Below are 18,368 nucleotides of genomic sequence, written 5' to 3'. Positions count from 1 at the left end.
TTAATATAAATAATAAAATAATACGCTACGTAAGTAACATTAATATAAAAAATAAGGATTAATTCATTAATAATAATACATTTTTAGGGTATTTTTAATTTTTAAAACGCCTGATCCTAAAAACTAAACGAAACGTCAGATTGTAACTTGTCAATCATTAAGAAGGAAGTAGATGGCGCTTGCTTATTTGCCTGTCTAATAATGGATGTGATTCTATATAATTCCAATGTTTGTAGATTATGTGGAGAAGAAAATGATAATGGAACCTTATTATATTCAAATGAAGAAAATAATCAAAACTTATGTGAAATAATTAATGGATATTTGCCGATCAAGGTAAGGCCATTCTATTTTAAATTGTGGTTGTATTGACTTCCAATATAATCAAGATGGCTGACATTTCAGACAATAATATCATCTAAATGTCTTTTTATTCATTTTGTTGCTGTGGCATATGTTATAATTGTAGCGTAATATTCATAATATATTTTATATCTCTTTTAAATAATCTATATATGACGTTGCATTGCGTTATTGGTGATACAACTACTTAATGCAAATGTAGTGAAAACTAGCAGAAAATCCTGTCTGAGTAATATCTGGCGCCAAAATTGAACAAAGTTAGATAATATAATTGCTCCATGAATATAAAGTATGTTTATAAAATAACTAGCATATTATGTAGCTGTGCTAGAAAGTTTAGTGATTGAATCATAATAAATCAGGTATTTTATCTGTAGTACTTGGGAGGTGAAAAAAATTGTTTCATTATTATTAATGCAAAATATTTCAGGTGTCAGATGATGGAGAGCTCCCCAGAACCATCTGTCCTGGGTGTACTATACAACTGGAAGCCACAGTTGAATTTCTCAACTTAATTATAAATGGCCAGGTATGACTTCTTTTAATTAAATTATACCCGAGGTAACAATGCAATACAATGTTTAAATATTAAACCTTGTTATTTTAAGTGTTGTCTTAAAATAAAATTACTATTTATTTATTTCCATCATTTAAATTCAATTTATAGATATTATGTAGCTAAATTATCTTAAAGACAAATACTTAATATATTTTATGGATGAATGCTAAATAGTTTAATTAATTTATCAACATGTACAAACAACACACATAAATGTAATTGTATCATTTGTCATACATGATGTATATACATGCTGCATCTTATGAATGATAAAAATGCATATTACTTGCAGAAAGTTATTCGTGAGCTTCATGAAAGAGAACGAGAATACAGAAAATCCTTGTTGAAAACGAAAGAGGAGCCTGATGTTATAACAGAGAAGATTGTCTATGAAAGTAAGTATTGTCCAAGTATTTATAGGTTCAGGAGACAATAAAGTTAAATGTTGTATTATCCATGGACTGTTATTAAATGGGTAACATACTCAGTCTACATCCTCTCCACTTCTATTATGATATCACTTATATATGAAAATATAAAACTGCTTTGTTATTTGAAGAGCATGATGAGATCTCTACAAGTGGCTACTTAAATATGGATGTCCAGTGACAGTCAGCATTTAGAATATATTTGAAAGATTGAAGTTCATAGCATATTACTGTTACAGTCCGTGCTTTGCTGAAGTTTTTGCGGGCAGGTGTAGTCATACAATTTGCTATGGGGATGCAATTCATTTCTATATTCAGAGAGGACAAGCAGTTTTACGCAGCTTTTACCATGCCCCCCCCAAGGAACCTTACTTCAATCAATATAGGGTTTGATATCTTAATATGGAATAAAAGAGTGTTTTGTGGAAGTCGTTTCTATATCTGGATTTTTTTTTTGTGTGTCTATGTAATATTGATGTGATCCTTGTGTAATTCTTGTGTATACTATGACGTAACCTGAGAATTTAAATCCCTCAGTAAACACAAGCGATGGAGTCTACCAAGTGGAACATCCGATCTCACTGCAAGTGGCTGGGTTGGAGAAACCAAAGCGCAAGCGTGGCAGGCCTCCAAAGAAGCTCAAAACGCCCGAGGAGATAGCAGCAGATGCCGCTGCGAAAGAGCAACAGGCGAAGACCCGAACATTCGGTAAAACCAAGGAAGAAACACTCGCCGGTAAGAGAAGAAGGAAAACACCCACTAGATTCAAGGAGGTTGTTCAGGTTAGTACTAAGATTTTTTCTTAGTTTTTATGACTTGTATTATATACAGGGTGAATTTTTCAAACGGGCCTTCAGGGCCAAATCCGAAAGTATAAGGATTAGCAAAAAATGCTGAAAGGAGTTACGAGGCCGATTGATAAAAACTAAAACTGCATCATTAGTTTTTTTTAAACATCTTTTCCCTAGTCGGGAATTGAACGAGTTCATTTTGAAAAAAACACCCTCTATTAATATAGATTTCCACTATCTCATAGTGTTGCTTATAAGGATCAAATTCTGGTAAGTAATGATGAATGACAAAGTAAAGGAAAAGCCTCATTTTTAAGAAAATTCAAATTTTTTATAATAATTTGGCAGTTAAGTTTCTGCCATTCAATAAACCTTTTGCATATTAACAATTTTTTGGCCTTATGTTTTAAATCGCCGGTGTTGTCTAAAAACGGCGGGAACTTAGTTGCCAACCTATTAGTTTCTCATACTAAGCCGTAAGTCATAACGTCGAAGAATTAGTTGATTAACCAACAAATTCTTCAATGTACCCACTTAACAGTGGGATGATATATTTTTTCATTATACTATAATGTTTTTAATAACATTATATTATTATGAATAAATATCCAGGATCCGGGGGGTATTTACCAACCGAGAATCTGCCCGGGCAAAGAGGGGATCCTCGAGACCCGAAAATCCATGCCCACCGCCCTTATGTTAGCATTGCCTTAGCATATGAGAGTCCCGGAGGGTGTGACGTCCCACTTCAAGTCAAGTCAGCAAGTACACCGGAAAGTTCCTCGGCGATTTGTTAAGGAGTGTATGTATGAACGTTGACGGTTCAGGGCGCGGAGCTGGAGCGCATCCTGAAGGAGGAGGGCGTGACGGACGGCGAGGAGAGCGAGCCCGAGCCGCGCCGGCCCGCGCCGCGCGCGCCCGAGGTCATCGGACACCTCGAGGCCGGCGGCGAGCTCGTGCTCGTCGTGCGCGGGAAGGGCCGCGGCCGACCCAAGGGTACGCACACACCGCCAACACTGTGACATCTACGTTGCCAGCGTTAGCTTCACCATCATCTCTGCTACCATTAGCATAACTGGAACCATTAGCACTACCATTACCACCCCTACCACCATCAACACCATTACAACCCCTGCCGCCATTAACACCAGTACCACCCCTGTCACCACTAATACCACCACCGCCCCTGCCACCATTAGCACTACTACCTACTCGTAATACCGCCACAATCAACCATACCGTTACGATGGTAACGTTACGATGGTAACCATACCGTTACGATGGTAACGGTATGGATGGGTGATAACCCTCGCCATCAAAAAAATATGTCTGTCTAAAAATGCATTCATGGGAACCGAATCGAAACACCTAAAATTCTTTGTGACTAAACACTCACTTTTCTTTTCCTATCTCAATAATCTTCTAAGAAAGTAGCTTTCGAATGATTGGAAATTAATATATTTGGATTATCCGATTTTAGTTGCTATATAATAATACCTGTTATACCAACAAAATATTGTAATAATACGAAAGTTATTCACTCCTAAATTTTTCTTTTACAATTACCGCAGGTCGCATGCAACAAACGCGCGAGCAATGCGTGATATGCGGCATGGAGTTCTCGTGCATCGGCCGCTACATGTCCCACGTGGCGCAGCACGGGCCCGTGCTCTACCGTTGCAGTTGTGAGCAGGAGTTCACTAAGCGAGTGCACTTCAACGATCATCAGAAGGAAACTGGACACGCCGGCCTCACCGTTATACAGTGCTCGGAGAATGAAAATGATACAAAAGTATGTTCTGATTTAGAATTTTTAGTTAGTCTTAGTATCAGTAATATTGGTTTTAATATTATTTCTTACTAAGAAAAAATAGTCATGTTCAACAGCGGGACAGTTTTGCATCAAATTCATGATAAACAATTTGTTTCTGCCTTTTAACTGCCAAAATCGATCTTCCATCAAAAATACGACTTATATTACCCTAAAACCAAAATAGATGCAGAATAGAGCCCTATTAGTACATTGGTAATTATTGCATTAAAATCATACTAAAGTACAAATAAAATTAAGACACTAATTTGGACTATTCTATGGACAAACTGACTTTTGGTACACATTGCATTTTGATAGTAAATATATTGACAAATTTCCAGAAACCCAGCGAAACGGACCTTAAGCCAGTAGCAAAGGAGCCAGATAGGGCTCCAGATCTCCCCTCACTAGACGCGACTGAAGATGTTGAAGTGGAGGGCCTGCCGGATCTTAAAGACGAAGATGTCGCCAAGCAAGAGGTGGTGATGGTGGACGACCTGCACACAGCTGATGGCCAGGAGGTCGCGCCTGAACCTGGTGATTCTACGAATACAGGTAAGATGGGAATTTTACGGTTTTAATCTTAAAATGAATAGTAAAATAATATGATTACCTTGTCTGTTCATCGAAGCTCTCTCTGATTACAAGCATAATGTATAAACTTAAATTAGATATTATATATTAAAACCAGAGATTAACTGGTCAGAAATTATGTATATACGTAATGTAAACAAAAATAATTGGATTTTTAAAGTGAAGTGAAATGGATTTTCGAAGTGGGAAAATAGCAATACCTGGACATATAAGCATGATTCTTTGTTGGATTTTTTTAAGAAAATCATTGTTCCAGATCCCTTAGACTCCGCAGACTCTGAAGCGACACCTTCTGACGGCAAAAAGAAACTTAAATGTAACCACTGTGATAAAATGTTTAGCAGTAAACAAAGCAAGTCGATGCATACAAAGGTAATGACGACATTCTTTCCATCATGCGGTCAGACCGAAATTTCGTGCTAGTATTTATTACAAGATGCGACTAAAGAAATACTTTATAGTAAAATAATTATTTTCCTATTATTGTTGATGAGTTGTAGATTATTAAACAACATGTTACGTTTTTACATTATTAAGTGAATTGTATATCTCTCAGGCATCATCTTATCGTAGGAGTGGTTGTACTCCGCACAACTCAGATCGGAGCACATAAGCTATCGATAGTGCTATTTCAAACCATGTGTACCTATCTCTTGTTGGTTTGTAGAAAGTTAGTCCTTAACTATAGATAAGTATTGATATCTCACCGCCTTGTAATTGAAGGAAGCTATTAAACGGCTTAAATGGCTGACAATATGTCAGCCGTTCAATGGCTGTCATGGTGAAATTTACGCGGAACAATGCCGACATGTGCAGTTCAGGTGTCAGGTGCAAAAACGAATTGAAGAAAAAGTGCGGAAAAATATCGTTTCATTCGTAAATGCTCTAAAAACTACATTTTTTTCTAATATTTTTAATACACGAGAATTGACAATTTCAATTGTCAAAACTGGTTACACTTGTCAATTGTACAATTGTCAAAACTTGTTAGGAGTGAGTAATGTTTACTAATCTATGTGCTTAACATACGTTGCGTGCGTGTTTGCAGGCGGTGCACAGGGGCGAGAAGCCGTACGCGTGCGGCGAGTGCGGCATGTCGTTCGCGTACCCGCGCTCGCTGGCGCTGCACGCCGTGGCGCACCGCCGCCGCGCGCCGCCCGCACGCGGCTTCGCCTGCGACCTCTGCGGGAAGGTACAGAACTGCAACGACATGCTGGCTTACTGAACTCATTTGTTGTTAGCAAAAAAGATAAATGGATATTAACCATGGACATTTTTAAACAACTTCAAGATAAAGGGTATAATTCGAATTCGCTTTAGCTAATTACTGATACATTAAGGAATATAGTCGTCGCATACGCTTATTCTCCTTAGCATTTCCATGCATAGGTTGTCTGGAAGAAATCGCTGCTAGCGATAAGGCCGCCTATTGCATACAATTACCTATAAAATTGTGCACCTGTTATTGTTACGATCTATTGAACTACGAGGATATGATCTATATAACTGTGTATGAATTTGACGTTCACCATTTATTGCGTGCGCATCAGGTGTTGAACCACCCGTCGTCGGTGGTGTACCACAAGCAGGCGGTGCACGAGGCGCAGCGCTACGTGTGCGGCGCGTGCGGCAAGCGCTTCCGCCACAAGCAGCTGCTGCAGCGGCACCAGCTGGTGCACTCGCAGCTGCGGCCCTTCAGCTGCAAGGTAACCACCTATCGTTATTGCCAAACTGCTACGCCGCTCTGAAGTTGTTGCGAGCAGTTTGCTATGGCGACGCGATTTATTTCTATTTTCAGAGCGGACTAGCATTTTTACGCGGACTATACCTTCATACGCCTTTGTTACTAAGAAAATGTTATAGAATTTGACGAGACTCAATAGCCGTGCGTCTACATTAAAGGATTTTTTTAGCTAATTAATTATATATTTAAGGTTTTTAGTGATAATAATAAGGATAAAATATTTACATATTCTTCTGTTTTTAACAGGTCTGCACAGCTACTTTCAAAACCAAGACCAATTTGTTAAACCACCAACTCCTTCACTCTGGAGTAAAGAAGTTCACGTGTGAGATATGCAAGCATAAGTTTGCCCATAAAACAAGCCTTACCTTACATATGAGATGGCATACTGGTGAGTAATAGATTGTTATGGAAAGAATTTAAAAGAGCAAAATTCTATGTAGTAAGGTACTAAAATTTTTGTGCAGGTGTGAAGCCGTTCCAGTGCGGCGTGTGCGGCAAGAGCTTCAGCCAGAAGGGGAACCTGTCGGAGCACGCGCGCATCCACACGGGCGAGAAGCCGTACGCGTGCGCGCTGTGCCCGCGCCGCTTCACCACGTCCTCGCAGCACCGCCTGCACACGCGCCGCCACGCCAGGTGGGTACTGTGCGCTACCTGGCGGGGCACCGCGCGTCCACACGGGCGAGACTACACTACAAGCCCACAAACACACGTGGACTAAACATTTCACCCTGGCCCATTTATGTGTATTAAAAGTGGTAGAACCCTTTGTGATTAGACTCCGGCACTAGAACCGCCACACCTATTTCTGCCTTATAACAGCTCAGTCAAGCGTTGCTGTGTTCTGGTTTGAAGGCTGTGGTAAGTGAGACATACTTTTCCGAGGTGTTCCAGCTTAGTCCTCAAGGGTAGCGGCACATCTGTGACCGACCTCAAGTAAGAATATATGATCCTATCTGGGGTTGGTTACTGATGTCCAAGGGGGTGAACTACATACTCGTCTGCTACTCCTATATTATAACAAAAAAAAATGAAAAAAATGCACTGCAAATTGAATTCCGCCCGGGGCATGAATCAACGCTATGAAACTGTTTAAAACCCTCGACCTTAACAAACCTATAGTTACGTTTATGAAAACACATATTAATAGTGATATTTACTTCCCACGTGTCTCAATAAACCTATAATTAATTCTATGAAAACACATAATTATACATTTTGTTAATTTCCCACGTGTCAGGGCCCGTTCGAACCAGTCGCGGCGCGAGGCGGGCGGCGGCGCGGCGCACAAGTGCGGCACGTGCGGCTGCGCGTTCGCCTCGCGCTGGGCGCTGGCGCAGCACGCGCGCGCCTTCCAGCACGCCGCCACCAAGCGGAAGGTATTGTGTACTGCGTAACGATGATAAGTTTGACATAGCGGTTTGATTTTTAATAATGTGCCCAATGCCACCGATGCATGCGTAAAGTCAATTGAAAATAGAAATCACTATTCCTATTTCATTAGGTTGAGGTTGAGGTTGAGAAATGTCTTTAGGTTTCATGTCATTATGAAAACCTGTTACCTTATATCGACAGAAGTTTATCTATATTATAGTCCGCGCCAAACTGCTAATCCGTTCTGAATATAGGAAGAATTGCGTCGCAACAGCAAATTTTAGATTTTAGCGGGACAAAAACAGCGCGGGATCCCCTGGCCAGCATCCGCCCTCTGCCTGCTCTCGTTCGCGGGTACATTGGTGCGTAGTGTAAGGCACACTGTTGCAACGGAGTACATACTTGTGGTTGTGTTCGACCTCATTGGCTCTCTGACTACACCTGCGTGCAACAATTTCAAGCGGACTTGCAGTTTGGCGCGAATTATACCAGTGTCAAGTTAGTTTAAATTATAAATTATCAACAAATGAATTTTCAAAATTAATTTCTGCAACAAATGTAACTGTAATTTGTAAAAAGAATTTTTCACGAAATCCCCAACAGAGCCAGAAGCAAGTGAGCCTGCTGGTGCCGGACAAGAAGCAAGCGGAGCCGGCCGCGCCCGCGCCGCCGCCCGACGACGCGGACGAGCGCGTCATATACGTCGCCTACGACATCGACGACTCCGACACGCCCGCGTTCCATATCCTCGACCCGGAACAAGTATGGCTTTAGCCAAAAATAACTAATATGACCCTGTGATACATCTTCCACCCTGAACGAGTATATAATTTACCAAAAATAAGTAAAATGACCCTGTCGTTTTCTATCCGGTTGAAGGACCAATTTTTCTACTAAGAGTCATTTTGTAAAGAGATTGAAGTAATCGAAGATATTTAAAACAGTTTGATGTTTACTATCGTGCAAAAAATGAGTAGCTAAAGTAATAGATAGAAAAGTTCTGCAAATCTTAAACAGTGCGAATGTCATGTATGAGTTTTGTTTTGAAGTATACATAAGAGTAATTTGGTCCTCAGACTTTGGAGGTAATAATGTTTTGTTTGCAAGTAATAATAATAAATAAAAATATATCATTTCAGGCAGTAAACCTAGAAGACAGTAAAGTGCTAACGACCTGTGAGTTGTATTCTGGCTCGTCGCTGCTGGTGTCGCAACAGCTGGAGATGGGCCAGCAGCTGGAGGAGCGGCTGGAGATCGACCAGGAGCAGCTAGAGCGGCAGGTGGTGCTGGAGCAGCAGCAGATGGTATTAGAGGAGCAGCAGATGGTGCTAGAACAGCAGATGGTGCTGGAGGAGCAGCAGATGGTGCTGGCGCAGCAAGTGGACATGAAAAACGAAATGGAGACGCAGCATGCTCAAGTGGAAGAGTTTGAGCCAGCGCAGCACTTGCCGGTAGGTTCAGAGTCGTAATCAAGTATACTATAAAAAGCAATGGGTATCTTTAGTTTTTGGAGGGGAGGGAGGGAGCTTCCTTCCTCCATTATAAGGCAAAATATACTATTTAGTCCTTAGCGCGGTAAATGCCCTGATTCGTATTGATCAAATCAATCAACTTTTGCAACCTACAAAATAATTTCAATGCGAAAGAAATTCAATGGCGGGGGAGTATATTAACTCAAACATTGTTTACAGGTGACGGACGAACAGGGAAACCCCCTCCACTTCACGATGCAGGACGGAACCCGGCTCGCGATCACGTCATCTGATGGAAAATCGTTACAGGTAATTAATTATACTTATATACTTTCCAAGATTTCCATCGACGGTAATGAGCACTTAATATCCAGTATAATTTGTCAAATATTTCAACACTATTTTCGTTTTTCTAGGTTATAACGCAAGACGGTCAGACGATTCCTGTGGAGATAAATGGATTTTCCGATGAAGAAGTAAGTTTTTCATATATAACATAGTATTTATCAGTATAAGCATATTATTATTTACCGATTTTTAGCAATATATTATAGCTTATAAAAAGTACTATCACAAGATACTAAATGCTTTGTTCGTCTCATAACTTAGGGCAGGAATTCCACTGCGTACAAGTAGTTCTTTTCATTTTTCATTTACTATTCAGGCAGTACTGCTTTGGAACGCTTTGCCCGTGCATATCAGGAAAGCACACAGTAAAACAGTGTTTAAAAAACTTGTCAGAGAGCATTTTCTTAACACTCCTTCAATATGTAAATAATCTGAATTGTTTATTTTTATATAATATGTATTTATTTGTGTATATATTTTGATATATATACGAACTATATATTGTATCTTTTTATTTTTATAGAAGTACAATAAATAAATAAATACCTGGGTTCAATTAGAATCAAGGGACCTCTATGGAGCTAAATTAATTGTTTAAATATTCCAGGAGCTGGACACAGACACGGTGGTGCACCAGCTGGACATACAGAATAGCGCGGAGCCCGTCACGCACTACTTCACCCTCGTGTAGACTGCCGACATTGGTTGCCTGCAACAACGCTTCATAGGACATGCAGTAATGTTGAGAATAATTTGCAACAATCCACAATACGTGTTTGACACAAAATACGCAGTGTCTTATGTAAAACACGCAAGTCAATACCAAAGTTTTTCGGGGGTAAAAATCTTAGTGCAGCAGCACTATTATTATCCATTTCGATGTTGCAAAATTGTTATATTGTAATTTGAAGGCTATGGGCACAGACTATAGGACGAGACGTTGAAATTGATATATCAGGGACAGAAACGTTTTTTGATCGACCTCGACATTTTGATTGAAGTTTATAAGTACGGCAAGTTGCAAATCAGTTATATTCTGACTATTTTACTTATTTATGGTTTATTAAATTTCCCATAGGTTGACCCATTAGTAGCTACAGTATCTATTTATATGTTTCATATACTTACTAATATTTCATTACGCACTTTACCTGTACGAGTAATTTTATATTCTTACTTTAGCGTAGGTTAATAAAGATTATTAATAATATTTCACAAATGTATTGTAGCTACGCGTGGACCGACCTAATAGTTTTAATATTCTCAGTTTTAACATATTAATGTGCAACATAGACGAAAATGATTGTAAGCAAACATTAGACGATTCTCATTTTAACTATCGTTAGTTAATATTTTTGTTAATTTAGATTCTCACAAAATATTTTTAATCTAAACGGGATAGCTAGGATTTAAATGTTGATATATCTTATTATTTTAAAAGAATTGGGACAGATGCAATAAAGATAAACATCTACGTCCCTCGTGATAACAATTTTTACGCATCAAAGTATTGAACGTGATAATAAACTATAGATACAGGCGAATAGTAGTACAAGTGTCGATTGCTTTGATTAATGATTATAATGGATATTTATGATAGTAGTTTATAAATAAATAAATAAGGAATGAAAAAGAAATATTGATTAACTATACCGATCTTAATTTACTTGGTAATGACACTTTATTCTTCTTATCATTATAACTTTGTCTATTGAAATAAATAATAGTAGGTTCCGGTCTTGGCTGTTGCGACGCCTTAGAAGTATAAGTATTGATATAAATTCATACACTTTGACTTTCTGGACGATGAACCAAATTGAAAGTAAAGCAAATTTACTTTCAATTTAATCATTAACTAAAACCAATGCATTTAAAATATACGTTATTTGTTACATATTCGTAATTTCAGTAGCAATAAATCCTTAGAGTGACTTACAAGAACCACTCTTATGCACCAACGCCACTCAAACGAGCCCCAATTAACGTACTGACCAATAATTTCAAAGTCAAATTGATTACGTTTTGTATAGTATTATTAAAATTTAAAGGGTAGTACCATAAATCATGTGTGTGTGCTTAATGTAAGTTATACTTCTTTGGGGTATTCAAAATATTAAAACAAATAAATGCAACTTAAACTTTGTAATGTTAAGAACACCTTAAAATTCTAATTACTTTTCAACTATCACTTCACTTCAATTCACTGAGTTTATAGCGCAGTAAGTTAAATTTTTTTCTGCTAGCTTACGAAAAATGTTGATTTACGTGTCTCTTGTTAGTTGTTATCACAGATGTAAATGTTTTACAATATATCGTTAGAAACACATAGCTTTTTCGTATCCGCGAATACTGTTGCGATAAAATTTCGTGCCAAATGAAACTTTCTACCTTACCTTAATTTAACTTCATACACAGTTTAATAGAGGAATATTGTGATCAATTGTAAACTTATTTAATATCTGCGTCATTGTCGTCATTTTCGGTCTACATAATTTGGAAAAGTTATACTATTCTAACAGCCATATTTTTTTCTTACCTTAAAAAACAACACGATAACCGATGAATTCAAAAGTACTTAAGTTTTTCAATATATGGCAGCCTGTTATACGTTCCATGTTCGCATAATATTGCATGTCTTACCAGCACGCCAACGTGCGAGTGAGATATACAATATGAAGAGAACCAATTGAATTCTATATTTGCATCTTACTCACACTTTCTTGCACACGTTTAGAGTGAGAGATGCATAATAATATGAATCGCTTTGGAAGAATGACCTCCTCTATAGTTATATTACCCTGGTACCTGAACTTGGCAAATTATTATATTGTATTAACATGAAATTGGCTAGTAAAATTTTGCGATCTACGTAGTTTTGAATAAAATCTGTCGCGCCAAACGCCCCATAAGAAGTATAACTTCAAAAATGTTACCTTGTCTTCTGATATTTTGTTGTTTCTATCCGTATATTTCTCCTACTTTAAGAGTTACTTATTTTAAGACGTCAATTTTAGAATTTCAAAAGTAGCGCCTTTACAATACCCGAAATTGCTCAATTATCAAGAATAATGTTTAAAGTTTTCGATTTATTTTAATAATTTTATGTTGAATATTTTTCGTTTCGAATGTAGATTATAATTTATAATGTATGATAGATATAATTTTAAAACTAATTTTAATTATTGTTTTAGTAATAATTGTGAATACACCAATTGCCAACAATTGAACAAGAAAATTGTGTACTCACTAAAGAATTAAATAAGAGTGACACTACTAACGATAATAACAATGTTAGTTATATTGTTATTATCGTTGCTGCATTATTAATACCATTTTTTCTGCGGAAGTAAATTTATCTACGATTGTTTCATTAGTACTGAGTTTTAATTATGGTATTTTAGAATTATTGATAGATTCTAAAGAAATAACGCGATTCTTTAGTGACTTCATGCCTATTCGTAAATTTTAAATAGACAATAATTTAATGTTCTTTATAACAACGATTACCAATTCCAATGATCTTAATACTCAATATATAACTAATAAGTAATATTACGGAAAACGCCTATTTGATTCACACGATACAATAATTTTAATAGCCAGTATTATTGCCAATGTATGTTTTTCATGATGATTGAAATAAATAAGATTTAATTTTATTTGTTGTTTTTTTTTATCTCAAGTGACATAATATGTCCAAGTAGTCTTACAATTATATTATTTACGTTTAAAAAGGGGTACGTAAAAATAAAACTACTTCATAATATGAAATTCAATATTATTTCGTTATGCTTTTTAATAATACAATATATTTGCATACCATACACTATCGGTAGTATATAATTGATGACCAATCATTAAACAATGAAAAAATGATATTCATCAATTTTCGTTTAACATTCTTTTAATAAATAGCTGTATACAAAAAAGAAAACAATTATTTACAGGATAAGGCAGTACAATTACCACGTAAAATGTGCCTCGTCTTACTTTAGCTATACAAGCAGTAAAAAAAATGGAAATTGTATTAACGTTAAACGAAGGTCATTAACAGATACACCATTCATTCTAAACATAACTCCAGTCAAATCGAAATAATCACTAACGAGTTAAATATTATAACGAGTAAGCAAGATTAGTTTGTGAATTTGTTACTTTACGTGATACGGGACAGTTGCCTACACTCGCGCCGCTACCGACCATCTCACTAACACATATGGCAGACATTGCATCTATACACTCAACAATATTCCTCACAAAACGAACCTCCTAACAACGCAAACATACGTAGAACGAAGCTGTCCCAACTACACCAGAAACAGACATTAATATGTATCATATTAAAACACTTTACTAAACATAGTTTCGTTACATTAATATAAAGTTATTGACATTCTTATTAAGGCTTCCTCGGTGTTATTACTTTAAATAACCATTATCATTAGGCCATCCAAATTTCTAGTGTAGTGGAGACGAAACGACTGGACACTGAAATAAGACTGGGACACCGCACCAAGCCTCTAGAAAAAAATACATTGACTTAACGATTCTACGTGTCCCCAGCACGGGTCGTCCGATGGCCACTAGCCAATCACAAAACAACCACAGCGGACGCAAATTCGACGCGATATACTCTCGCAAACATAATCCCAACCAATAGGAGCACACTTAACGCTACATATCCACATATGATCTTACTCAATAGTGATGCTTGATACATAGTAAAAAAGTTAGAATTTGAGCCATACATAACGTCTTTTAAAATTTTCCAAGTCAAGTAAGATCGTGTGTGTATACGAAGCAAATATAAAAGAAAACCTAACTTCATTCGAGTTTCCGGTCTCTATCCCTTCTAACTGTACAATATGACTGCCGATCCGAGCCGCACTCCTTCCGAAAGCGACATACTTATAACAATGAGTTTGATTAGTCTAAAAACGCTTCCAGAGAGAATGCGGCGTCGCCGGACCGGGCAACTCACGCTCGGACAACGCACTCACGATCTCACTAGATTTTCGTAACACATTAAAAACAGCCGATGAGCCGAGTAAGATTGTACACACCCACCTACGGACCAGCGGAACGTAATAAACACGATTAAAACGTAACAGTTCCCGTATAGGGAAATGCACTAACCGATAGTCTTTAACACTGGCATTACATTGCCCTACCGAAGCGTTAACCGAAGAGTAATAAGGCTTGACTCGATTGCCGCCGGCGACTAGATAACGTGGATTGTTTTATTTAAACTGTATCGTGTCCCGTCCGGAACCCGTGGAATACTCGCGTGACAGAACGTGACAATGGGCTTCCCTCCAATAGTCGATAGGGAAACGATTATTTGTCTGACAAGCGAGGCGTGTTGCAGCGACGTGTAGTCACACGAGTAGCGGCAGGTGGTCCCGCGCTAGATGACGAGCGCCATGTCCTTCTTGCTGGGCAGCTGCACCTTCTTGCCTTGCCACAGCGAGTTGTGTATCGTGAACGCGTCGATCGTCACCGTTAGGTGCTTCGTATGCACTTGCGAGAAGCATTTGCTGCCAGAGTTGTATCTGGAAAAAAATAATACAAGTTTAAATATAAGGGTAGCAGACAAGCATGCAGTCCACCTGATGGTAAATGGCTACTGTCGTCCATGGGCATCTATAATCAACCTCATATAAGAATAAATTTTTACAAGGAAAATTATGTCCAACTTACTACAGAAAGTGCTAAACTGCTTTAATTATCCATCCATTATCCAGTTCCTATTCCATTTGAATAGATCCCTGCGAGGACTAGGTTTGCAATCTATTAATCTGTTTCTCTCAGATACTAATAGTGGATCAATTATGTCTATATCCATAATTAATTATAACGACTCACTAGGTATATAAAACTAGATAATATTTTAAAGTGTTTTATCATACATTATATATAGATCGCAAACATGCGACTCACTTGAAGAACTTATCGAACATCCTGTCGTTGACGTGCTTGGGCCCGGTGCCGTACAGCTTGGTCACCTGCTCGCTGTCGGGGCAGTAGGAGTAGAGCGCGCGGAACTGGCAGCCGGCGTCGCGGAACAGCACGAGGAAGTGCTTGCTCTCGGAGCGCGCGATCTCCTCGAGCACGCGCCGCTTCGCCTCCGCGTTCACGGCGCCCGGGAACACGCAGTACTCCACCGCGTTCAGCATGATGCCGCGGTTCGACTTCGTCGTCGGCTGCTTGTACAGCCGCGGACCTGGTGCGTGCACGTAGACGTATTAGTTACGGACATCGTTCATTTATTAACATAACTATTTGTTTCTTTAACTTTTTTTAAAATCAATATTAGATTGCATAAGTTGGATTGCTCGTAATTATAAATTAGAGTGGAAGAAAAATAAAAATTTGAATTTTAATAAAATCAAATTGAGAATTGCCAATGTTGTGATTATCGCAGTAAGGAATAAAAAAGTGATATTCATTGTATTGTTATGTGCACATTTTGCAGTTTTTATATATATAATAATATTGTATACTAAAAGACTTGGAACATAATAAAAAAATATAAAGTGTATATATGATTTGCATCCCTTATTAAAGAGTAAAGCTTACGATGGTAAGTTCGACTACGAAATACTTCAAAAATTATAACTTTGATACGTATCTACTTTGATATTTGTATGTGAAATGTTATTGATGTTACAACAATGAGTTTAATGTTATATTAATGGAGTGTCGGAATGCGCGGTGTTAATATCAAGTCACTGTGAGAAAGCGGAAGTTAAGCTGATTCACTCAACTCATTGTTAGGACAAAATGCTCTCAAATCAAAACCATGCCTTATATAATAAATATGGCTGTCGTTGGCATGACATCGCTATGCACTTCCATGTAAACTGTGATTTTGAACGGTTCAACTTGCTCGTGTCTTCAACTATCTACATGAAACTGTAACTTTAAGGACCTTTTCGGCGTCGCAGATAGGTTGCTTTGAAAATAAAATAATAATGCTTAAATCATATTTAGTCATATATTTTATATGCGAGGAATAATATATTAAGATAAAAACTATGAAGTTTATTAAAATTGATTCGATACTGCTAGGAAATTGAAGAGAAAAATCTACAGAACGTGATAGTCTATCTTACCAGGAACAACCGTTTCTGTACCAACTGCAAGAAAAGTATGTTTTGTGTGACATTCAGAGAATTTGTTTATTGTATAGTTTTTAAGTACAAGTAAGTTAAGGAAAAAATTAAAGTACATAAAATAATATAATTCCGAGTTTTATACGGTTTAGCAGAAAATAAATAAGTCAATATTAAATAGCATCAACCATACATCATAGCTTTACGACTAGCTAAGGATTATTTAAACAAGTACTGATACTGTCACACTTTAATACGGACCAACCTAGCGAGTATAATTTTGTCATTTAGCAACTTTGATAAATATTTTTTAATAGTAATAGACAATTATTTATTGAAATCTATGAAGACAGAAATTAATACTAATCCATGAATTCATAGTAAATAACATTTTTGAAATATTGGATGGAATACAAAATATTTATTAAAGTTCGACATCGATTTAATAAACAAAATCGATGTCGAACTTTAATAAATATTTTAATAAAAATAATTAAAGAATTGCGAAGGAGTGGTATTTAATTTTAAGATTTATAACAAATAATTTTATTGAACGAATTTAAAGTCAACGCTATGTAGTGAAGAATATTAATTTTGAAGTCAGAAAGAATTATTTGTTTTATCGCTAATATGATTTTATAGGTTAAATATTTTCAAGTAATAATATGGTTTGGTTCGATTATAAATTATATTTAAGTCGACATCGACTTCATAAACGTCGTAAGACGTACGCATTTTTTAAATTCCGATTCGCTTACATTTTACTTAAACAAACATAACACATTACATCGACCTTATCATAAATAAAATAATACAAGGACGATAGGAACTAAGTATCACAGTAACAATTTAAGGGTGATCGTCGAGGTGCGGGTGCATACTAACCGGAGTAGTCCATGATGGAGGAGTGCGTGGAGGAGACGTCGGAGCCGTCGTCGGCGGCGTGGCGGCGCTTGCCGATGGCGCCGGGCAGCGAGCCGGGCAGCGAGCCGGGCCCCGACGCGGGCGAGCCCAGCGCGCGCACGCCGGGCGAGGCCGCGCGCCGCGGCGGCGTGGCGCGCCCCAGCCCCGAGTCTGCCGACACCCACACCCGCCCCGTCTCACTATGCCGCGTGGTTGGCCGCTTGCTATCGGCGGCGATCGCTCGCCGTTGCCGATCCCAAATTGCAATGGCCATCGAGGACTTAACGAACTCGAAACGATTTAAATACTAAATCGTTCATCGTACTCGTAACGAATATGACATAAGTTAAAAAAAATGAAATAGTAAAAAGTATATAACGTGTATTTTTTTCACACGTCACACGTTGGTTATTCTCTTATTAAAATTAGCTTGTTAAGTTGTTCCGATGTCATCAAACTTTTCACAAGCCTTTGGAAGTCAACTAAGACAGGTAACCTTCTTTATATTATCAAGCATCTCCAAGTAACAACCTCAACTTATTATACTAAAATGTCCTTTCCTTTACATAATTAAATATTAAAATATCTATCTTTCACTATCTAAAAATCAGCATGAAGTTTATTGTAAATAGTTCCGTTCCACCCCCAAAGGTCTTAATAATTAACCACTATATTAATTGTAATAAAAAAATAACGTTAACTGACACTAGAGGCCACATTCAGAGTTATTTTCATAACCTTGAAATCCTTGCTACAACAGTAGTATCACTTATTTTCCTTAAAAATAATAAAGGACAATAATACTTCCCAGAAGTACCCAGTTAGTAACGTAGTATTAAAGTTATTACTGCACTAGCATAAAAT

The 18,368-nt window shown here is 37.6% G+C and overlaps 2 protein-coding genes across 12 annotated transcripts in view; one reads left to right on the top strand and one right to left on the bottom strand.

Moving 5' to 3' along the window:
- Window positions 1-149: 149 nt before the first annotated feature.
- LOC140748266 (uncharacterized) lies at window positions 150-13,145 on the top strand. Its single transcript, XM_073081046.1, has 18 exons — window positions 150-336; window positions 794-892; window positions 1,215-1,317; window positions 1,888-2,132; window positions 2,969-3,137; window positions 3,713-3,933; window positions 4,296-4,509; window positions 4,805-4,920; window positions 5,597-5,740; window positions 6,099-6,254; window positions 6,539-6,683; window positions 6,760-6,928; window positions 7,533-7,671; window positions 8,270-8,428; window positions 8,806-9,117; window positions 9,358-9,447; window positions 9,555-9,614; window positions 10,094-13,145. Exons 1-18 carry the CDS (start codon window positions 202-204, stop codon window positions 10,175-10,177), a joined length of 2,760 nt encoding a protein of 919 aa, XP_072937147.1. The 5' UTR covers window positions 150-201; the 3' UTR covers window positions 10,178-13,145.
- A 102-nt stretch (window positions 13,146-13,247) lies between these two features.
- The window catches only part of Patronin (calmodulin-regulated spectrin-associated protein patronin), a 72,225-nt gene continuing 67,104 nt past the window's right edge, over window positions 13,248-18,368 (bottom strand). For 8 of the 11 annotated variants that reach the window (XM_073081040.1, XM_073081036.1, XM_073081039.1 and 5 more), the window contains 4 exons: window positions 17,487-17,675; window positions 16,602-16,625; window positions 15,427-15,709; window positions 13,248-15,038 (listed from right to left, as the gene is read on the bottom strand). In XM_073081040.1, coding sequence (XP_072937141.1) covers window positions 14,894-15,038; window positions 15,427-15,709; window positions 16,602-16,625; window positions 17,487-17,675 — 641 coding nt within the window. In that variant the 3' untranslated portion in view covers window positions 13,248-14,893. The remainder of the gene's footprint in view (window positions 15,039-15,426; window positions 15,710-16,601; window positions 16,626-17,486; window positions 17,676-18,368) is intronic. The other 3 variants (XM_073081044.1, XM_073081045.1, XM_073081037.1) reach the window with 2 other exon arrangements.

The sequence above is a fragment of the Epargyreus clarus genome, unplaced genomic scaffold (assembly GCF_041222505.1).
Source record: "Epargyreus clarus isolate Ecla_fem2 unplaced genomic scaffold, WU_Ecla_fem_2.2 ptg000015l, whole genome shotgun sequence".
Taxonomy (NCBI): Eukaryota; Metazoa; Arthropoda; class Insecta; order Lepidoptera; family Hesperiidae; genus Epargyreus; species Epargyreus clarus.
This window is presented reverse-complemented; position numbering and strand designations above follow the sequence as displayed.

Bases quoted from the DNA above. Each gene is read 5' to 3' on its own strand.
- LOC140748266 (XM_073081046.1), top strand. From the start codon at position 202: ATGGATGTGATTCTATATAATTCCAATGTTTGTAGATTATGTGGAGAA. The intron at 4,510-4,804 runs GTAAGATGGGAA...TCATTGTTCCAG, and splicing joins TGGTGATTCTACGAATACAG to ATCCCTTAGACTCCGCAGAC. The intron at 7,672-8,269 runs GTATTGTGTACT...AATCCCCAACAG, and splicing joins ACGCCGCCACCAAGCGGAAG to AGCCAGAAGCAAGTGAGCCT.